The sequence below is a fragment of the Erythrolamprus reginae genome, chromosome 9, assembly GCF_031021105.1.
Source record: "Erythrolamprus reginae isolate rEryReg1 chromosome 9, rEryReg1.hap1, whole genome shotgun sequence".
Lineage (NCBI taxonomy): Eukaryota > Metazoa > Chordata > Lepidosauria > Squamata > Dipsadidae > Erythrolamprus > Erythrolamprus reginae.
In genome coordinates, this window is record NC_091958.1 from 44,446,714 (window position 1) to 44,470,424 (window position 23,711).

Sequence of the window (23,711 nt, forward strand, 5' to 3'; positions counted from 1 at the left end):
TCAAAAGCAACATGAGAAAATATTATTTTACTGAAAGAGTAGTAGATCCTTGGAACAAACTTCCAGTAGACGTGGTTGGTAAATCCACAGGAACTGAATTTAAACATGCCTGGGATAAACATATATCCATACTAAGATAAAATACAGGAAATAGTATAAGGACAGACTAGATGGACCATAAGGTCTTTTTTTGCCGTCAATCTTCTATGTTTCTATGTTAATATTAAGTTTGAATGTTGTGAGCTCGTTTGTTGTTTTGGTTGAAGCTGAGGTAGCCGTTGACAGGGAGGACGATGCAGCATATTTGTTTGTTTGTTTATTTTTTTATTTTATTTGATTTGATTTGATTTGTATGCCGCCCCTCTCCGTATAATCTTACGGGCTATGCTTAGATCGTGTTTGAGGTGTCGTAGTTCCAGGCTTTTGAGACCTAGGGTTGTGAGTCTAACTTCATAAGGAATTCTATTTCGAGCAGAGGAGTGAAGGGCTCTTCTAGTGAAGTATCTTTGGACATTTTCGAGGGTGCCAAAGTGACAGATTTTTTTTTTTTTAAAGGAAATAGTCCATCAGTCTCTGATATGGAAAAGCTTCTGGGGGGAAAAAGCTAGTATAAAATGAAATGGAATAGCAGCTTCCATATTTCCTTGAGATTTGATTTTTGAAAAGTGTCAATTTTTTTTTTTACTGTTAGCAGACTTGCCAAAGCCAGAGTGTCTGAGTTATTTTTCACACCCTCTGCAATGTTTCCTGTAGCTGCCGGTGATTGTGATATGTGAGGCTAACCCAGACAGGGTGTTGATGGCATGGCTGCAGTGACTGTCTGCGGATTTGAAAAATATAAATAGCTGCCTATTGTCTAGTTTAAGGAGAAGAAAGATTAGGGGGGAATATGAGAGCAGTGTTCCAATATTTAAGGGGCGGCCACAGAGAAGAGAGGTCAGCCTGTCCAGATATTCACAATCATGTGCAGTGATAACCACCACTTTGAAAGGCCTTGGTAAGACCACACTTGGAGTCTTGCATGAATTTTTTGATTGCCACAATATTAAACTACTGTAATGCTCTCTACATGGGGCTACCTTTGAAGAGTGTTTGGAAACTTCAGATTGTGCAGAATGCAGCTGCGAGAGCAATCATGGGCTTTCCCAGATATGCCCATGTCACACCAACACTCCGCAGTCTGCATTGGTTGCCGATCAGTTTCCGATCACAATTCAAAGTGTTGGTTATGACCTATAAAGCCCTTCATGGCATCGGTCCAGAATACCTTCGGGACCACCTTCTGCTGCACAAATCCCAGTGACCAGTTAGGTCCCACAGAGTTGGCCTTCTCCGGGTCCTGTTGACTAAACAATGTCATTTGGCAGGTCCCAGGGGAAGAGCCTTCTCTGTGGCGGCCCCGACCCTCTGGAACCAGCTCCCCCCTGAGATTAGAACTGCCCCCACCCTCCTTGGCTTTCGTAAACTCCTTAAAAGCCACCTCTGCCATCAGGCATGGGGGAACTGAGATAACTTCCCCAGGCCTATACTGTTTATGTATGGTATGTTGTGTGCCTGTTTTTTAAATTATGGGTTTTTAGCTTTCTAATTATTGAATTTGTATTATATATTGTTTTCTGTTGCTGTGAGCCGCCCCGAGGCTGTGGAGAGGGGCAGCATACAAATTGGAAACTTCAGATCGTGCAGAATGTGGCTGCGAGAGCAATCATGGGCGTCCCCAGATACGCCCATGTCTCGTCAACACTCCGTGGCCTGCACTGGTTGCCTATCAGTTTCCGGTCACAATTCAAAGTGTTTATCATGATCTATAAAGCCCTTCATGGCATCGGACCAGAATACCTTCGGGACTGCCTTCTGCCGCATGAATCCCAGCGACCGGTTAGGTCCCACAGAGTCGGCCTTCTCGGGGTCCCGTCGACAAAACAATGCCGTCTGGCGGGACCATGGGGAGAGCCTTTTCTTTGGTGGCCCCAACCCTCTGGAATCAACTCCCCCCAGAAATTAGAATTGCCCCCACCCTCCTTGCCTTTTGTAAACTCCTTAATTCCCCTCGGCCGCTCCGTTTTATGTATGGTTGGTTTGGGTTGTATGAGTGTTTTTAAATCAAGGGTTTTTAACTGTTTTCCTGTTTTAATCATTGGATTTGTATTTTGTATTCTTGTTGTGAGCCGCTCCGAGTCTTCTGAGAGGGGCGGCATACAAATGTAATAAATAAATGAATAAATGAATATTTAAATACATATTTAAATAAAAAAGATATTCAATGTTGCAGTGAATTGCTTGGCACAGGTGAATTGATCAAATAGTTCTTAAAATAGGCGGCAATTCTCAACTTGCAACCATTCATTTAATGACCATTCCAAGTTACAGTAGCATTGAAAATAGTGGCTTAGAACTGCTCACCCACTTAGGGACTTTTGCAATATTAAAGTTTTCTGTTGTATCTCCATTAATACGTATTTTTGGTGTCTGTTTTGAATATATTGTCCGTATCATTCTAGTATATTTTTCTCCAAAATTCATCTTCAAATTTATTTATAAAGAATTCCCAATTTAAATTATCAAATGCATTTATTGTTTTCATTGAAGTTCAGCACACTGGACTTGAGTGTTTAAATGGAACAACCGACTTTGTGGTTAGCTGATTGTGAAGAAAGGCCACTATGGAATCAAATGATGTTGACATCACGGAATTAGTAACACATCTTGGAATGTCCTTCCTTCCTTCCTCTGAATAGCTGTTGAGTTTTCACTCAGTTCCTGGGTAAGAGAGGAAAAAATATGAAAGGTTGTTTTAGGGGATTTTAAGTGGTTGGCCTGCTGCCAGAAACTCTCCAGAAATATAGGCTGATTTCTAGAAAGCTGAACAATAATAACTCCTAACATGGGATGTCCGTAGTAGTCTGTACTAATAGAAGATACTTAAGTGTGCCCTGTGAGCAGGTCGTGTCCTGAATTATACTAGTAAGATGCTAAAATGAGATTACAGTCACCAAGTTGAAAAGTTCAGGTTTGAAACCAAAATACTGAAAACTGTTTATTTTGCTTAGCCAAAGTTACTTGTCCTTTAGTTCCTCAAACCTTATGCAGCCCGTGGCTATCTTGGCATGATGCAAAATGTCAATCAAATCATGTCTGTAAATGTTATTTGTTTATCCAATTGACATTAGGTTAATTAAAGGTTTAAATTGTCGAAAGAAACGGTGCTGTATCTCCTGGAAGGCAGAATGTGGTGCATTAAAGTAGCCAATTAACAAAATATTGAATCTGTTTGATCTGTTTTTACTAAGAACTATGCAGATTAAATATTCAGGGGGGTAGGAAGAGAAATAACCAGTGGGAACTACAGGTGATGCTCAAAAAATTAGAATATGGTGTAAAAGTTCATTTATTTCAGTAATGCAACTGGTGAAACGTAATATATGAACGAGACTCATTACATACAAGGCAAGATAGTTCAAGCCGTGATTAGTCATAATTGTGATGATTATCGGGCACATCTCATGTAAACCCCAAATCCACCATCTCCGAAAATTAGAATATCACACGCGATCAATAAAACAAGGATTGTACAAAGAACAATATCGGACCTCTGAAAAGTATAATGGCATTGGGCCAGAATACATCCGGAACCATCTTCTACCGCATGAATCCCAGCGGCTGATAAGGTCCCACAGAGTTGGCCTTCTCCGGGTCCCGTCGACAAAACAATGTCGTGGCGGGCCCCAGGGGAAGAGCCTTCTCTGTGGTGGCCCCAGCCCTCTGGAATCAACTCCCCCCCGAGATTAGAACAGCCCCCACCCTCCTTGTCTCTCGCAAATTACTCAAGACCCACCTTTATCGCCAGGCTTGGGGGAATTAAGATATTCCTTCCCCCTAGGCCATTACAAGTTATGCATGGTATGTTTGTGTGTATGTTTGGTTTTATAATGAGGGTTTTTAATTGTTTTATTAATTGGATTGTTACATGCTGTTTTTTTAATCATTGTTGTTAGCTGCCCCGAGTCTGCAGAGAGGGGCGGCATACAAATCCAATAAATAAATAAATAAGCATGCATATGTATTCAGTGCTTGGTTTGGGTCTCTTTTGCAGCAGTTACTGCCTCGATGTGGCGTGGCATGGACACTATTAGCCTGTGGCACTGCTGAGGTGTTATGGTAGACCAGGATGCTTCAACAGCAGCCTTTAGCTCTTCCGCATCATTTGGTCTCATGTCACTCATCTTTCTCTTGGCAATGCAGCATAGATTCTCTATGGGGTTCAGGCCAGGCGAGTTTACTGGCCAATGAAACATGGTAATCCCATGGTCATTGAACCAGGTTTTGGTGCTTTTGGCAGTGTGGGCAGGTACCACGTCCTGCTGGATAATGAAATCAGCATCCCCATAAAGCTCGTATGCGGATGGAAGCATGGACCGCTCCAAAATCTCCCGGTAGACGACTGCATTGACCCTGGACTTAATGAAGCATATTGGACTAACACCAGCATATGACATGGCTCCCCAAATCAACACAGACTTCACATTAGACTTCAAGCATCTTGCAGTGTGCGCCTTTCTGTTCTTCCTCCATACTCTGAGTCCTTGGTTTCCAAATGAGATGCAAAAATGTCCATAGTCTGTGTTGATTTGGGGAACCATGTCATATACTGGTGTTGGTCCACTTGTATCTTTATTGGTACAAATGCGCGGCTCTCTAACATTACAGCAGGACACTGAAAGTTTTGATTTAGTGTTGGTACTTCATTCTCATTCTATTAAATATTTGGGAATACGTGATCATTATAAACTTTAGATCCTTGACCTAGGTAGTAAGCCTCTCAAAGCGACTTTTTTTTTCCTTACGCACCCTCTCACTGATAACATCGTGGTATTAAATATGTCCCTATGCCATTATTTATAGAACCCTATTTCGGTTTTTTTCATTGCAGGAATTGATTACAAAACCACAACAATTCTGTTAGATGGCAGAAGGGTCAAACTGGAGCTCTGGTGAGTCTGCATTATATAAATCTTTCAAAGTATGGTAATGGAAAACAAAATAGTAGCAGAGAATCTGAATTCACTAAGATAATCTGCAAGTTTATATAGTTATTAAAACCTGTTTTAGTTATGCTGTAATTCATATGAAGTAATTTCTATGTAACTTGTGAATTAGGTTATGTTGAGTCTCGTTGTTGTTGTTGTTGTTTTGTTGTTGGGATAAACATAGATCCATCCTAAGATAAAATATAGGAAATAGTATAAGGACAGACTAGATGGACCATGAGGTCTTTTCCTGCGGTCAATCTTCTGTGTTTCTATGAAAGACCTCTGGTCTAGGAAATGTTCGCCCAAAGGACTCTTTGTAGGCTCCCCATAATAAGGAGCGCCCCGATCGAATAAGTGCAGCAGTTCCTCTGTTTTGGCGCTACGCAGACAATCCAAGATTGGGCAGAGAACCCCCGACGGTAGAAAAATGTTCGGCTAATGAGGCTTCCAGCGGCTGGTGGCGTGATCTCCCCAAGATCATTAGAAAGCCCAGCAGGATTCAAAGCACCGTGACGGGATCCTCCGCCGAACTGAATCTGACCTCCGCTTGCGTTTCACTTGGGAACTCGCTAAGTTGCGCACGCAGAAACATCACAGATGTCTGGAGACACCCCTTGGTGGGCTCGACTGTTTAGGTCAATCCAAAGGCGCGAGAAAAACACGGATGCCCGCGTGGAGGCAGCTGGTATCCTTAAGGCACCCCGCATCTGTTTACTACGGAAGATGTAGTACTCCTAAACAAATACGGTTGTAAACCATCCCGTGATGTAGCGTTGGCCTCGGCCCGTCGACCTTCATGGCTGGGCCCCATTATTTTTCTCTTCTGGATGGAAGGAGATCTGTTTTCGTAACTTACACAATAAAGCTCCGAGCACTTTCTGTACTCCTGGGATCTCGGCTCAGGAAGAGGCCCAGGAGAAAAAACCCACTACTTGCTTGGCCAAAGCGTGAGGACTGATTTATGAATAAGTCTTGGTTTTCTCTAGTCTTTAACTGCACAGTGAAAAAGAGATTGGAGATTGGGAGGGTTGTTTCTGACAAGAGTCGAAAAGAAGGACCAGCGAGAATGGGAACAACGAATTTGTGTTAATCTAAATGACGTGCTAGTGAACCGAAACCTGGTTTAATATGGGTGACCAGGCGAAAGCATTAAAGGCCTCTGCTCTGCCAAAGCTGATAGGATATTTTTAATACACATTCTCCGTGCTCGGTTATCTCGCATATACAGTATATATTTATATCTACACTGCTCAAAAAAATAAAGAGAACACTTAAAAAACAGAATATAACTTCAAGTAAATCAAACTTCTGTGAAATCAAACTGTCCACTTAGGAAGCAACACTGATTGACAGTCAATTTCACATGCTATTGTGCAAATGGAATAGTTGTGCAAATGAAATATTCAATGAGAATATTTCATTCATTCGGATCTAGGATGTGTTATTTGAGTGTTCCCTTTATTTTTTTGAGCGGTATATATAAATATGTGTTTGCACTATCTAACTATATGTCTGTCTGTCTGTCTGTCTATCTGTCCGTCCGTCCGCCCATCCATCCATCCATCCATCCATCCATCCATCCATCTATCTATCTATCTGTCTATCTATCTATCTATTTATCTACTCTGTCTATCTGTCTATATTCTCTCTCTTTTTAAAGCTTTAATTATTCAATTTTTCAATTTTAAAAACATCACAATAATTTTGCACAGATCAGAACGAATCTCTTACATTATATCTATTCTATAACTTACTTTCATTATTTAAATTCACATTATTTACACTAATTATTCATATTTACATAATTCTATATTTGTAAGTACTTTCACATTATAATCACAGTTTTTTTAATTTAACTAGATTTATTTTTCATCCAATTATACCATCTTTGCCAAGTATCATAATATTGAGTTGTACAGTCCTTTGATCTATCTATCTACTCTTATTTATCTATCCATCTCTATCTGTCTGCCTGTCCATCCACGCTGTTCTCTGTATTTGGTAGTTTTCTTGCAGACATTTCACTACCCAACCAGGTAACATCATCAGTGTGAGAAGGGAGTGAGGTTTGCTCTCGGTTTACATTCCAGTGGCTTGTCTGGTCAGTGTCGGTTCTACTGCTCCAATAGGAGTATTAGCTTGATTCTACCCCTCCTTGCAGTAGAATCTCCAAGCCCGCTCCTGCCAACCCAGACAAGAATATAAAACAGACTAAACCCCACTCCCTTCTTGCACTGATGATGTTACCTAGTTTGTCTGATGAGACATCTGCACTATTACAAGCAAGCTCAGAGATCACCAAGGATCCCTCATACCTAAGAAGCCCCAACCCTATCTTTGAGCAGAGATACATGGCTTAGCAACACCCAGAAATTAAAAATAATTGCTCAGGTTAATATGTTCCAGTGTTAGCCAGTGCACAAATGTACAGCTGTCTCATACTTCCTGTCTGTGATTCTGATTTAAACACACACACCCCTTCTCTGTTTCAGGGACACATCTGGCCAAGGAAGATTCTGCACTATTTTTCGATCTTACTCCAGAGGAGCCCAGGTGAGTCTCGCCAGCAATATTAAATTCTGCTATTTTTCTTCAGCACAGACAAGAACCGGTTGGAACAAGAGCCTTGCAATAATCATTTCTCCTTCCCTTAAAAGCAGGGCTCCCCCAACCCCTGAGCCGTGGACTTGATACTGGTCCATGGCCCATGAGAAACCAGGTTGGGCAAGCAAGTTTCATGACTTTTCTAGCCATCCAGAGTCACTTTAAGATTTAAGATTTAATTGGATTTGTATGCCGCCCCTCTCCGAGGACTCGGGGCGGCTCACAACATATACAAAAAACAGTGGTAAACAATCCAAATAATAATGCATTAAAAACAATCCTTAAAATTCTAATTTAAAAAACTTCTTGTGAAATGGTGAGCTGTATAAATTTGATCATTAAATATATGAGTGAGTGACATAGGGGAAGGTTTGGTAGGGAAGGTTTGCCTATTTGCCGATGACTCTAAAGTGTGCAATAGGGTTGATATTCCTGGAGGGGTTTGTAATATGGTAAATGGTTTAGCTTTACTAGATAAATGGTCAAAGCAATGGAAACTGCAGTTTAATGTTTCCAAATGTAAAACAATGCACTTGGGGAAAAGGAATCCTCAATCTGAGTATTGCATTGGCAGTTCTGTGTTAGCAAAAACTTCAGAAGAGAAGGATTTAGGGGTAGTGATTTCTGACAGTCTCAAAATGGGTGAGCAGTGTGGTCGGGCGGTAGGAAAAGCAAGTAGGATGCTTGGCTGCATAGCTAGAGGTATAACAAGCAGGAAGAGGGAGATTGTGATCCCCTTATATAGAGCGCTGGTGAGACCACATTTGGAGTACTGTGTTCAGTTCTGGAGACCTCACCTACAAAAAGATATTGACAAAATTGAACGGGTCCAAAGACGGGCTACAAGAATGGTGGAAGGTCTTAAGCATAAAACGTATCAGAAAAGACTTAATGAACTCCATCTGTATAGTCTGGAGGACAGAAGGAAAAGGGGCGACATGATCGAAACATTTAAATATGTTAAAGGGTTAAATAAGGTTCAGGAGGGAAGTGTTTTTAATAGGAAAGTGAACACAAGAACAAGGGGGCACAATCTGAAGTTAGTTGGGGGAACGATCAAAGGCAACATGAGAAAATATTATTTTACTGAAAGAGTAGTAGATCCTTGGAACAAACTTCCAGCAGACGTGGTTGGTAAATCCACAGTAACTGAATTTAAACATGCCTGGGATAAACATATATCCATTGTAAGATAAAATACAGGAAATAGTATAAGGGCAGACTAGATGGACCATGAGGTCTTTTTCTGCCGTCAGACTTCTATGTTTCTATAAATTAACAGAGTGTTTTGTTCCACTCAGGGCATCCTCTTGGTGTACGACATCACCAATCGCTGGTCTTTTGATGGAATAGACCGATGGATCAAGGAAATCGATGAGGTAAGCAAGCCAGAGCTGGGCTTTTGAATGCTCTTAAATGCAGCAAAAGTTACCTTACCTTGGTCCAGGCATACTGTTGCGTTTTGAGGCCAGCAACCTTATGCGACGTGTAAACAAAATATCAAACAGAGGTGCTATAAGTAAAGGAAAGGCATGGGAGAAGTAAAGAAAAGTTTAAACCACTGGATACCTGCCCCATTAATTATATCCATATCTTTTTTTTCCCCGTTGGAAATGATCACCCCGAAGGTACTTTCCAAAAGGCAACTGGACTTTCTTATTTATTTTTCAGGGTGTCCAGCAAACCTGGAAAACAGGGAATTATCAGGGAAATTGGCAGTTCGGGTAGTATCAGGGAAATATCAGGGAATTTGTGAAAAAAATGGAATAAATCAGGGGGGAAAACAAATTAAAACTATAAAAATGTTTAAACTATTAAAATGTTTAAAAGTCAGGGAAAAGAATCATGTAAAAAACCCGGATTGCACTGCCTGGCAGAGTCAAGCAAAAATGAGCATAACTGTGGCAACAACTTCTTCCACAGCTACCAATATTTCTCCACGGCTTAGCCATTTGTTATGATGTCATCTACAACCACTCCTTAACTAGATCGCAAGTTACAGGGAAACGTCAGGGAAATATCTGAGAATTTCAAAATGCTTTTCCCCCTGGACATCCTGTTTTTATTGTTTTGAAAAAGGTTTCATTTCTCCTCCAAAACGTTTCTTCAGTTTCTTCAAAACGTTTTCAGGAAATAAAGTAAGACAGTCCAGGGAATTTCTCCTTTGTTCCAGGTTGCTTTTTCTCCTTGTTTAGTTTCCACCCATTGCTTCGTGTCCTGCTCTCAGGTGCTTTGGAGAGTAGCTTGATTCCCTCTTCTTCGTAGGCAACCCCTGACCAGAATACCTCCGGGACCGCCTTCTGCCGCACGAATGCCAGCGACCGGTTAGGTCCCACAGAGTTGGCCTTCTCCGGGTCCCATCGACTAAACAATGTCGTTTGGCGGGACACAGGAGAAGAGCCTTCTCTGTGGCGGCCCCGACCCTCTGGAACCAGCTTCCCCCGGAGATTAGAACTGCCCCTACCCTCCTTGCCTTTCGTAAAGTTCTTAAGACCCATCTCTGCCGTCAGGCATGGGGGAACTGACACATCTCCCCCGGGCCTATACAGTTTATACATGGAATGTTTGTGTGTTTGTTTGCTTTTAATAATGGGGTTTTTAGTGTTTTTTAAATTATTAGATTTGTTCTTACATTGTTCTTGTTATTGTTGTGAGCCGCCCCGAGTCTACGGAGAGGAGCGGCATACAAATCTAAATAATTAATTAATTAATTAATTAATTGGGAGATGACTGTCACATCATTCCTAAGCCTTCTTTTCATTAAACTACAGAGTTTAATTAAACTTTCTAGTTTAATTAAAGTTACAAGAAGTGCTGGATGGGTACAGTCGACTGCTAAATCTAAAGAGCGCTTAAGACAGAAGCCCGGATTGGCATACGTGAGTACCGGTGTGCATCATGTTATTCTGTGTCTATTTCAAGCACGCCCCTGGGGTGCCGCGGATCTTGGTCGGCAACCGCCTCCACCTGGCTTTCAAGCGGCAGGTGCCCACGGAGCAAGCCCGATCCTATGCGGAGAAGAATTGCATGACCTTCTTCGAAGTCAGTCCGTTGTGCAACTTCAATGTGATTGAGTCCTTCACAGAGCTGTCCCGCATTGTGCTGATGAGACATGGCATGGAGAAGATCTGGAGGCCCAACAGAGGTCAGTAAGCTTGATTCCCTCCCTTTCCGTGGAGTCCTTGACAGCTAACACAGTCGGAAGGGGCCTTCTAGGTCCGTGATGGCAAATCTATGCCACGCGTGCCACAGTTGGCACGCAGAGCCATATCGGAGGGTGCGTGAGACTTAACCATGTTTCGCACGTTGGCCAGCTGATTTTTGGCCTTGCAAAAGGCCGTTTCGTCCTCTGGACACTTTAGGGGAGCTTCCCTGAAGCCCCAGAGGCAAAAAATAATAATCCTCCAACACAAGGGTAGGCAAAGTTGACTCTTCTATGATTTGTGGACTTCAGCTCCCAGAATTCCTGAGACAATCGTGCTAGCTCAGGAATTCTGGGAGTTGAAGTCCCCATGCCAACTTTGCCTACCCCTGCTCCAACAGGCAAACAGGAAGTTTGGAAAAACGCACTTCCGGTTTGCTGTTGTGCTGGGTTTTTGCACTCTGGAGGGTTCAGGGAAGCTTCCTGAAGGCCCCAGAGTATAAAAAAACAGCACAAAGGGCAACCCGGAAGTGTGTAAAAGCTGGCTGAGGAATTCTGGGAGTTGAAGTCCACAAGTCTTAAAACTGTCAAGGTTGGAGACCTCTGATCTAGTCCAATACCCGCCCAAGCAGGAGATACACACACACACACACACACACACACACACACACACACACCATTGCTGACTGATAGCAGTCCTGTCTCTTCTTGAAAGTGATGAAGCTCCCATAACTTCTCCCATAAGGCAACTTCTGTTCTGTTGGTTGATTGTTCTCACTGTCAGAAAATGACTCCTTATGTCCAGGTTGAATCTCTCCTAGATCAGTTTCCATCTATTATTCCTTGTCTGGCCTTTGGGTGCCTTGGAAAATAGCTTGACCCCTCCTTTCCATGGCAACCCTTCAAATATTAGAACACTGCTATCATTTCTCCCCTGGTCCTTCTCTTCACTAGCCTAGCCATGCTCAGTTCCTGCAACTGTGCATCATATTCATAGAATCATAGAGTTGGAAGGGACCTCCAGGGTCCTCGGGTCCAACCCCCCCGCTCAATGCAGGATTCACTAAACCATCCCAGAAAGATGACTGTCCAGTCTCTGTCTGAAGACCCACAGTGAAGATGAGCCCACCACCTCCTGTGGCAAACTGTTCCACCGGTTTATCACCCTTACCATTAGAAAGTTTTTTCTGATATCTAATCTAAATCTACTCCCTTGCAGTTTTCAATCCATTGTTTCTGGTCCTTCCATGTGCTAAGGAGAACAATGCTGATCCCTCTGCTCTGTGACAGCCCTTCAGATATTTGTAGACAGCTGTCAAATCTCCTCTCAGTCTTCTCCTTTGCAGACTAAACATCCCTAGATCCTTTAACCGTTCCTCATAGGACATGGTTTCCAGACCACTCGCCATCCTTGTAACTCTCCTTTGAACGTGCTGTAGTTTATCAATGTACTTTTTAAATCGGAACTGTACACAGTACTCCAAGTATACAGTGTTCCCTCGATTTTCGTGGGTTCGAACTTCGCGAATAGCCTATACCACGGTTTTTCAAAAAATATTAATTAAAAAATACTTCGCGGTTTTTTTCCTATACCACAGTTTTTCCCGCCCGATGACGTCATACATCATCGCCAAGCTAATAATTATTGCAAATAAATAACAAAAAAAATAATGATTGTTAATAAATAATTATGTTTATAAATATCAGGATTACTAACTGTCTTATTCAATGGTGAATACCAGTAATAATGGGGAGTAAATTGTTGTTAATGGAATGGGAAATGGTAATTTAGGGGGTTAAAGTTTTAAGGGATGGGTTGTGATACTGTCCATAGCCAAAAATGGTGTATTTACTTCCGCATCTCTACTTCGCGGAAATTTGACTTTCGCAGGCGGTCTCGGAATGCATCCTCCGCGAAAATTGAGGGAACACTGTATATTCATCGTTTAATTTAAAAGACTCTATTCCATATTTGCTGTAAATGTTCCTTGGTACTCTCTGAGCTTTTCCCACAGATGTTTCATTACCCAGCTTAAAGACGTAATCAGTACTAGAAGGGAGTGGGGTTTTTTGTCTCTATAGAGGAAAGTAATTTGTATATAAGCAGAGAGCAAATCCACCCCATTTTAGCACTGATAATGTTACCTAGTTGGGTAATGAAACGTCTGTGGAAAAAACAACCAAATCCAGAGAGCCCAGAGGACTCTACTCTGAGTTACATATATTCTGTTCTATTGGTAGAAAATTGAGAATTATGTCCTGCCGTGTTGCCCTTCCCATGTATCCTCGGAGCAAAGTTCGCCCCTTAACGTAGCTGCAGAAACATCTTAACGCATCCATAATCCTTTATAAAGAACTAAATTAGGAGGTTGCCGTGAACGATAGCATCGTTTATGAAAAGATCCCTCCTGTGAGATTTCAAATTTTTGCAAGAGATTAAAGCCACTTAACTAGCTAGCTAGCAACTTACCGGTATTTTTTTTTAATCAGATGTATGCAGTTCCCATCTCACTAAAGGCACACAAATAATATTAGACATTAGGACTGCCCCCACCCTCTTTGCCTTTTGCAAACTCCTCAAAACCCACCTCTGTCGTCAGGCACGGGGAAATTGATTCCCCTGGGCCGTTTCCGCTTTATGTATGGTCTGTATGAGATGTATGATTGGGTTTTTTTATATTAAGGGTTTTTAATGTGTTCAGTTCTGGAGACCTCACCTACAAAAAGATATTGACAAAATTGAACGGGTCCAAAGACGGGCTACAAGAATGGTGGAAGGTCTTAAGCATAAAACGTATCAGGAAAGACTTCATGAACTCAATCTGTAGAGTCTGGAGGACAGAAGGAAAAGTGGGGACATGATCGAAACATTTAAATATGTTAAAGGGTTAAATAAGGTCCAGGAGGGAAGTGTTTTTAATAGGAAAGTGAACACAAGAACAAGGGGACACAATCTGAAGTTAGTTGGGGGAAAGATCAAAATCAACGTGAGAAAATATTATTTTACTGAAAGAGTAGGAGATGCTTGGAACAAACTTCCAGCAGACGTGGTGGGCATAGTTCCCTCTAAGCTGAGCAGTGAGCCATGGCTCACTTAAAAATCATCATCAACTCAGAGTTTTCCAAACCTGCCCAGAAGCCGAGAGGGAAAGAGTGAGAGGGAAGGAGAGAGAGAGGAAGAGAGGAAGAGAGAGAAACAGATAGAAAAAAGAGAGGAAGGAAAAGAGAAAGAAGAAGAATGGGAGTAAGGAAGAGAGAAAGAAAATCAAAATCTAGTTTGAAACTAGCTCAACTATTTAAGTGGCATTTTGATATTGATAGAGTTGCCCTATTATGAGCTCACTGTTATAGACACACAGTACAGTATTTTATTTTCAAATTCTCTGAGGCAAAACAGGGTGGGTTTTTCGTTTGTTTGTTTGTTTGTTTGTTTGTTTGTCAGACACTATACTTTTCCGCCCCCCCCCCCAAAAAAAAAAGTTAGAGGGAACACTGGTGGTGGGTGAATCCACAGTAACTGAATTTAAACATGCCTGGGATAAACATATATCCATCCTGAGATAAAATACAGAAAATAGTATAAGGGCAGACTAGATGGACCATGAGGTCTTTTTCTGCTGTCAGTCTTCTATGTTTCTATGTATAGGATTTGTACTGTTTCTTGTTGTGAGCCACTCCGAGTCTTTGGGGCGGCACACAAATCTAATAAATAAATAATAAATAAATTATAAAAACAAGAAATGTGCCTAAGCGAAGAGGGAATTAAAAATAGCCGGCTCAGCAATGGAAACATCTTAAAAACCTCTCTGGTTCCTTCAGAGCCCCAGGCCTGATCTCATAACCAGCTCTTGTGGTCCTTCCGGAACATCAAAAGAAACGAAGCTAATCTTAGTTTCAGAAGGGAAGAAGGAAGTTCCATAAAGGCAGGCACCACAGCAGAGAAGAATTGGATGAATACATTAAATTTGATCAATAAATAATTAAAAGTCATAAATTGATGGCGCCTTGTGATCATTTTTACCATCTTGCCAGCTGCCCTCAGTTTGGTTTTTGGTGTGTTTTTTGGGCAAAAGTTTCTTGGCCAGCCAACTTTCTCGTCTTCCTCTGAGATGTAGCTCATCTGTTGACCAGAAGATGGCAATGCCTAATTTCTGTGCCGGATACGTATATTCTTGTCTGGCACAGAAGCACCCCCTTTTTTTCTGAAAGTTGTAATGTTCTCTCCCTGCCCTCTCTTTTGAGATCTGTTTAGGCCAAAATAACACATTGAAAAGGTGGGGGGGGGGGGGACTTTTACGATCTGCCCCGGGAGAGGGGCTGTTGGGTTGCTGTTTAATTGTAGACACGTAGAAGATTGACGGCAGAAAAAGACCTCATCTAGTCTGCCGTTATACTATTTCCTGTATTTTATCTTAGGATGGATATATGTCTATCCCAGGCATGTTTAAATTCAGTTACTGTAGATTTACCAACTATGTCTGCTGGAAGTTTGTTCCAAGCATCTACTACTCTTTCAGTAAAATAATATTTTCTCACGTTGCTTCTGGTCTTTTTTTTTTTCTTTTTTTTAAATATTTTTTTATTGATTTTTAACAATTTAAAATCACACAACATAAAACAGTGCGTAGTGAAATGTGAATTGTGCCCACCACCCCGACATACACACATTCCCCACCACCAAATTGGGGGTATTTCTTTTATAATCCACTTAACCCAAGAGCAATATATCTGTCTACATATTATAGAGTGATTCTAGTTTATTTCTTGTAGCTTGGTCTCGGATTCTGCTCGTCATATATCGTCTTACCTTGTCCCACCGTCCCATCAGCCGTCCCAAATCAGTTTCATTATCCAAATTTATCCTTTTTTCCATAATTTCAAATTGAATATGATCCACCATGTACCTATACCAATTTTGCATTGTCCATTTTGTTGCATCCTTCCAACCCAAAACTATTACTGCCTGAGCACTTTCTATTGCTGCTTTTTTTATTTCTCTAAATTCTCCCATCGCATTGCTTTTTACTAGTACTGCCATTTCCTTAGTGATTGTCCATTGTATATTTAGCATTCCATTGATATCCTCTTTCACTTTTTGCCAAAATTCCTGCACTATCGGGCATTCCCAAAACATATGCATAAACACTCCTTTATCTTGACAACCATGCCAACAATTCCCCCTGACATTCTGCTGAAAATGTGCAAATTGAACGGGAGTAAAATACCACTTATGTAATATTTTCCTTCTCATTTCCCTAATTCTTGTATTTTTAATTTTCCTTATATCTTCTACTATATTTTCCATTTCTTGTACCTCTACTAATATCTCATTTTGCCACCATTTAGTCAATCCATCAATCGTGTCCCCATCTGACTGCACTAGCAGTTTGTATATATTAGTTGCTTGCGCCTTTATCCCCTCACTTTTTTCTCTTATTATTTTCTCTAACCCTGTCTCCTCCCGCCATAATACTTCTTTATTCTCCCTTTCATTTAGATATTTACATATTGCATTTATTTGTAGCCACCTTCCCTTACCTAACCACCATTCTATACGATTTCTACTTGGCCTGCCATCCTTCTCGTATAACTGTTCTATCTTAGTTATCCCTCTTCCCTTCAACTCTCCTATAACCCTATTTAAGTTAATTTCGTTTTCTCTATTTATTACATAAAGCGATGACAGTTTAGATTTATATAATCCTATTTTCCCTTGCCATTTTTTCCAAATTTCCATAGTCCCCTTCATTGGGCCTATTAATTTACCTATATCTCTCCTATTCCACTTCCTAAAAATTAATTCTCTATTGTTCATCCCGTTTATCTGTTTTTCCAATTTCGCCCATTTATTTTCACTTAATTGCAACTCCATTAACCTTTCCATTTGAAAAGCTTTTCAAACGTTGCTTCTGGTCTTTTCCCCAACTAACCTCAGACTGTGCCCCCTTGTTCTTGTGTTCACTTTTCTATTAAAAACACTTCCCTCCTGGACCTTATTTAACGATAGATATAGATAGATAGATAGATAGATAGATAGATAGATAGATAGATAGATAGATAGATAGATAGATAGATAGATAGATAGATAGATAGATAGATAGATGAGAGAGAGAGAGGATAGATAGATAGATAGATAGATAGATAGATAGATAGATAGATGAGAAAGAGAGGATAGATAGATAGATAGATAGATAGATAGATAGATAGATAGATAGAGTAGATAGATAGATAGAGTAGATAGATAGATAGATAGATAGATAGATAGATAGATAGATAGAAAACAGAGAGTGATAGAAAAAAACATGCACTTTCTAATGAAGATGATTGAAGGTGATGAAACAGAGCTCTCTGTTGTCTCACCTTCAATCATCTTTATTATTTTTATTTCATTAGAAAGAGCATGTTTTTTTTCTATTATATATGATGTTTTATAAGGCTGCAAAAATCAATCAAGTGGACACCTGGTCCACTTGACAAAATGACATAGAAACATAGAAACATAGAAGACTGACGGCAGAAAAAGACCTCATGGTCCATCTAGTCTGCCCTTATACTATTTCCTGTATTTTATCTTAGGATGGATATATGTTTATCCCAGGCATGTTTAAATTCAGTTACTGTGGATTTAACAACCACGTCTGCTGGAAGTTTGTTCCAAGGATCTACTACTCTTTCAGTAAAATAATATTTTCTCACGTTGCTTCTGATCTTTCCCCCAACTAACTTCAGATTGTGTCCCCTTGTTCTTCTGTTCACTTTCCTATTAAAAACACTTCCCTCCTGGACCTTATTTAACCCTTTAATATATCTAAATGTTTCGATCATGTCCCCCCTTTTCCTTCCATCCTCCAGACTATACAGATTAAGTCTTTCCTGATACGTTTTATGCTTAAGACCTTCCACCATTCTTGTAGCCCGTCTTTGGACCCGTTCCATTTTGTCAATATCTTAATGACCCTAATATAATTTAATATCTTAATGACCCTATTATAATTTTTATTGAACACACAAGATAAGACAAAACATACACCAAATAGGTGGGGCATTTATAGCTAATATCAGCCATATATACTGCTCAAAAAAAATGAAGGGAACACTCAAATCAGACATCCTAGATCTGAATGAATGAAATATTCTCATTGAATACTTCGTTCTGTACAAAGTTGAATGTGCACAACAGCAGGTGAAATTGATTGTCAATCAGTGTTGCTTCCTAAGAGGACAGTTTGATTTCACAGAGGTTTGGTTTACTTGGAGTTATACTGTGTTGTTTAAGTGTTCCCTTTATTTTTTTGAGCAGTGTACAGTTCATACAATATTTGGAGTCTTCGGAGAGGGGCGACATACAAATCTAATTTATAATAATAATAATAATAATAATAATAACAACAACAACAACAACAACAACAACATAACACACCAGACATCCTGATTGTGGAGAAAAAGAAAGTATGGATCATCGACATCGCAATCCCAGGGGACAGCAGAATTGAGGAGAAGCAGCTAGAGAAATTAGTGAAATACGAAGATCTAAAAATCGAGCTGCAATGACTCTGGCATAAGCCCGTGAAAGTGGTCCCAGTGGTACTTGGCACCCTGGGCGCAGTACCAAAGGATCTCAGTGGACATTTGAAAACCATCGTAATTGACAAAATCTCCATCTGTCAATTGCAAAAGGCTGCTTTACTGGGATCGGCAAACATAATTCGCCGCTACATCACGCAGTCCTAGGTGCTTGGGAAGCGCCCGACTGGCGATGAAATACAAAATCCAGCATAGTGATCTCGTTTGCTGTGTTGTATTGACATCATCATCATCATCATCATCATAATAATAATAATAATAATAATTATTATTATTATTATTATTATTATTATTATTTCATTTAATGTTCAAATCGCTCTGGAATTACTTATCCTACTATGAAAATAAACTTTTCTCCCTTTTCCCCCCACCCCCAACCCCCTTTCAGTATTCAGCCTCCAAGACCTCTGTTGTCGGGCCATCGTTTCCTGCACGCCGGTCCACCTGATCGACAAGCTGCCGCTTCCCGTCACCATCAAGAGCCACCTGAAGTCCTTCTCCATGGCCAACGGCATGAACGCCGTGATGATGCACGGCCGCTCGTACTCCCTGGCCAGCAGCGGAGGGGGCAGCGGCAGCAAAGGCAACAGCCTCAAGCGCTCCAAGTCCATCCGCCCGCCCCAGAGCCCCCCGCAGAACTGCTCGCGGAACAACTGCAAGATCTCTTAGCGGGGAGGCGCCCCCCGAGACCGGCGGGGGGAGGGCTGCAATCCTCCCCAGCGCATGCACCCGCACCCGTACCCGCTCGCCGATGTACAGATGTCGACACCGCACGTCACTCATCCCCTCGGTCACCTTGACGGCCGCGCGGCCACGGGTTTGCAAAGAACCGGCTGAGTGTTGGCGGGAGCCCAGGCGAGAGGAAGGACGAGGGCGCACCACGCTAGCTTTTCCCAGAATGCAATAGGTCTTCCCCTCCTCTGGCAGGAAAGGACAACCAGCCTCCAGGGGCGTCAATTTTTTTCTTCTGATTTTTTTGGGGGGTGGGTGGGAAGGGAGGAGTGGAGGGCTGGGGGGGGCAGTTTGATATGGAGGGCAGCACAGTGCTGCTTTAATCTTTGGGTTTTTTCCCAAGGGGATTGCTGGTGCTACATTGGAAAAAAAAAAGAAACCCCCCCCCCCCCACCTAAAATGGAACCACAGGTTGGACCGACGTGACCCAGACAATAAGTCCTTCTTTGACTGGAGGAAGACTGTGGCTACCTGGAGCTCCTGACGGAAGCAGGCCCACTTCGCAAAGTCTTTTTTTTTGGCTTTTATTTATAAAGGAATTAGCTCACGATGAGAAATTTCCCTGCTGTCCCCCTCCACTTCATCTCTGCACCTCCCGGTCTGTTTTTTTAAGCCAAGGCCACGGGGGAAGGGAAATGTCTTGTAAATAGAAGCACGGAGCCTTGAATTCTGGGGCTAAGTGAAGTCAGAGGGGGGTCAGGGGGTGAAATGACCTACCACTCTGGAGCGTTTGTTAGGAGTCCTGAGATTCCTTTCCTTCCTTCCTTCCTTCCTTCCTTCCTTCCTTCCTTCCTTCCTTCCTTCCTTCTCTCCTCTCCCTCCCTCCTTCCTTCCTTCCCTCCCTCACTCCTTCCTTCCTTCTCTCCCTCCCCCCTCCCTCCTTCCTTCTCTCCTTCTCTCCTTCCTTCCTTCTTTTCTTCCTTCTCTCCCTCCCTCCTTCCTTCCTTCCTTCCTTCCTTCCTTCCCTTCCTTCCTTCCCTTCCCCTTCCTTCCTTCCTTCCTTCCTTCCTTCCACAAAAGAATGGATGAATAGATAGATGAGGGAAGATTTTCCTTTCTTCTCCTATTTTGCTTTTTTAAAAAAAATTAGAGTTTTCCAGACATTCCTGCTAGCAAGTGCACAGGCTCAGACAGAGGGCAAAAAAGTTAGGCTTGAATGGAGATTACCTGCTTGGGGGGAGGCAGATGTGGCGGGACTAACTTGGTCCACATCTGGAGTTGGTTAGTGGCAGATTAGGCCGGAACCCTCCCTGCCTTCAAGGGAAAGAAGACCAAAAAAAAAGGTTGGGTATATCAGAATTCACCAGTCACAAAAAAAATCCTGCTTGGGAGAGACCGAATATTTCCCTTGGGTTGCTTAGCATAGTTGAGAGGCAGAGGGCCACGCACCCCCCAGAGTTCCTGATTTAGCCTCTTGGGCACAATGTTTGTGGCCCGCATGTTTTTTGGCATTGGCTTGGTCAACTGCAGCTTACATTGGTGATGATGCTCCAACCTGATGGGGTTGCAAATTCAAAGCTACTTGGAGGAGACTTCAAGAGGACCCCAGCAATTGAGGGACTCTGGAAAAACCTGGCCACTTTAAGACTTGTGGACTTCAACTACCAGAATTCCTCAGCCACAATTCTGGGAGTTGAAGTCCACAAGTCTTAAAGTGGCCATGTTTGGAGAACCCTGACCTAGATGAACCTTCTGGCTTCTTCCAACTCTGTCATTCATGGCTGGCTGAGGAATTCTGGGAGTTGAAGTCCACAAGTCTTAAAAAGTGACCTAGGTTGGAGACACCTGACTTAGAGGGCCCTTCTGGCCTTTTCCAACTCTATCATTGTGGCTGGCTGAGGAATTCTGGGAGTTGAAGTCCACAAGTCTTAAAAAGTGACCTAGGTTGGAGACACCTGACTCAAATGGCCCTTCTGGCCTTTTCCAACTCTATCATTGTGGCTGGCTGAGGAATTTTGGGAGTTGAAGTCCACGAGTCTTAAAGTGGCCAAGGTTGGAGAGAGACTCCTGCTCTGGAGGTCCTACAAGGTCCCTTCCAACTCTGTTCATCTGAGCCCTTAGGCGCCTCGCCTAAGAACGGGCTCAGGCCTAGATTTCTTGAAAACTGGAAAGAACATTGGAACAGGGTACCACCAGGCCCCAAATCCTTCAAGTTGATGTGGCCTAAAAAAAACCTTAATCAACCAGATCACGTCTGTCCACTAAGCCGCTTCCTTCAATGTTATCCACTTGCTTCGTGGCAGAACCTTCAGACCCAGTTGCAGCTTTGTGTGTGTGTCTGTGTGTGTGTGTAGCATGGAGCTTCTGGGCTGTTTCTGGTGCCCTCTGGCCAGAGGTTGACGAGCTAGTTTTATCTCTCATACACCTGCCAAGCTGTTGCCTCTGCAAATTTACCGTATTTTTCAGAATATAAGGCGCACCTTCCTCCCCCCCCCAACTCCAAAAGAGGGTAGGAATGTTGGCGTGTCTTATACACAGAATACAGCCATTTTTGGCCTCCCAAAGGCCCGCCCTGCATCCCATTTTTGCAAAAATGGGGTGTGCAGAGGGTTTGGGAGTCCTGCAATGTGCTCCTGCGGGCTGGGGAGAGGCAAAAAACCACCCCTGATTTTGCAAAAGGGGCAAAAATGGGCCATTTTTTTTTGCATAAACAGTGTTTTCGCCTTTCCCCAGCTCCCAGGAGCACTCTGCACACCCAACATTTGCAAAAAATGGGTGAAAAATGGGTCTTTTTTCACAAAAAATGCAGCCTTTTTGCTTCCCCCCAGCCCCCAGGAGCACTCTGCAGACTTCCCAGTCCTGCATGCACCATTGTTTGCAAAAATGGGTGAGCAACGGGTCCGTTTTTACAAAAAATTGGGTGTGCAGGTTTTGCAGAGTACTTCCTTCTTTTCCTTCCTTATATCCTTGAAATCTCGGTGCATCTTATTACACCTGTGCGTCTTATAGTCCGAAAAATACAATAGGTATTCCAACCCGGGTTAGAAATCTTCTAAAACAGGGGTCTCCAACCTTTAGACTTGTGGATTTCATCTCCAAGCAATTCACCCCCCCCCACTGGCCATGATGGCTGATGAATTCTGGGAGTTGAAGTCCAATGCTCTTTCATTGTTGCCAAGGATGGAGAACCCTGTCCTGCAGGCCTTCTAACCTGGGTTGGCATTGAAAGAACCCAATAAGGAACTGAGGGAAAGCGATAAAAGCCAGGCGGCGCTTAAATGTTGATGGTATGAATGCAAGGGGTCCTCGAGGGGACGGGGGTTTTTTCGCTACTTCACCCAACCCAACACCCCCTTCTCCCCTTCTTCCAATCTTCATGGCTCCCTGTTAGCATCTTCTGCACACCACGTTCCACCTGGAGGATATTGGTGCCTCGCCATGCCACGGACAGAATGGGCCGCATGACGCTGTTTAGCGCCCTCGGGCGCAGCTGATCGCCCATTTTGTTCCGGGGGGAAAAAAAATCAATTATTTTTTTTGACAAGCGCCTGGTTGGCACCTCCATGCCTCCGTCGGCTGTTCGGAGATCGCTTGGCATCGAGTGAGTCCCAAGCGCTCGGACCGGCTCAAGCCAGGTGGCGGGGACAGGTCAAGGGCAGGGGGAATAAAGCCTCCAGCGGCCTCTTCCTGGCCCGGGAAGAAAGCGAGTGCCAAGCCCAAGGGCAGAGGGAGATTTACGGGGTATGTCCGCTTAACCCCAGCACCTGTTGTCGTCCTCTCAAAGCGGCGCAGGACACAAATCGCTGACTCAAAGGCCTGGCATTCTGAAGTGACGCGGAGAACAGGTGATCCAGGAAAAGCAGCCATCTTTCCACCCTGGGTTTTTAAAAATAGCCCCTTCCTAAAACAGCCTGGGAATGTGCATTGTTTATCTTTCTTCTGAAGAATTACAGGGAATCCTCAACCCGTGCGGGTTGGCACTTAGCGCTCCCCACCCCACAGCGGTCTTCCTTTGATCCCAAGAAGTAGTAGGCAACGGCTGTTGTTTCCATCCAGAAAGTCAAAACATGCTACGGATGATGGAGAATCAAGATCTGATCTGCTTCTGGTTAAAAATTTCCCCCTGGAATCCCGCGGGAATCGCTTCAACCTCACCTCTGCAGATTCCCTCCCCCTTTCATCCTCCCCTATGCCTTTATTTTTCTTTTAAAATAGATTTTTTTTGCAGAGGTGCCTTGCTCCAGTACGCTTGCTGACCCGATCTGAGCTGAGGTTTTGTTTATACCTTTATTTTATTAACGTTCCAAGAATGTGATTCGAGAATCAAAACACTAAGAACTCGCTGCTCTTCCTCCTGTTTTGTTTTTTTAAAAATAGCTTTGTACGGTCAATGTTAAAAGTGACTGTTTTTATATAAATTAAAACACACCATTTTGGGGGGGGGGAATGTTTCCCTCCCCCTTCTTTTCTTTGGAAACCATCCTTCTGGCTGTGGAATTTTTTTGGTCTGGGGATGAGCTTAGATGGCGCTGCATTTCAGAGGGTGACGTTGAAGGACAGGGCGAGGGCAAAGGAGAAGGGGGAAAGGATGGGCAGGGTGGATTTAAAGGGATTAAGGGAGCTTGTGTGGATGTGATATTCCCAGGAGGGGACAGTGGAAGGCACTTGATTAATGGCCT

The 23,711-nt window shown here is 42.7% G+C and overlaps 1 protein-coding gene across 1 annotated transcript in view; it reads left to right on the forward strand.

Moving 5' to 3' along the window:
- RAB40C (RAB40C, member RAS oncogene family) overlaps positions 1 to 19,649 on the forward strand; it is a 66,828-nt gene extending 47,179 nt beyond the window's left edge. The window contains exons 3-7 of the mRNA XM_070761019.1: positions 4,931 to 4,991; positions 7,523 to 7,583; positions 8,936 to 9,013; positions 10,557 to 10,779; positions 18,749 to 19,649. Coding sequence (XP_070617120.1) covers positions 4,931 to 4,991; positions 7,523 to 7,583; positions 8,936 to 9,013; positions 10,557 to 10,779; positions 18,749 to 19,029 — 704 coding nt within the window. The 3' untranslated portion in view covers positions 19,030 to 19,649. The remainder of the gene's footprint in view (positions 1 to 4,930; positions 4,992 to 7,522; positions 7,584 to 8,935; positions 9,014 to 10,556; positions 10,780 to 18,748) is intronic.
- Positions 19,650 to 23,711: the final 4,062 nt, after the last annotated feature.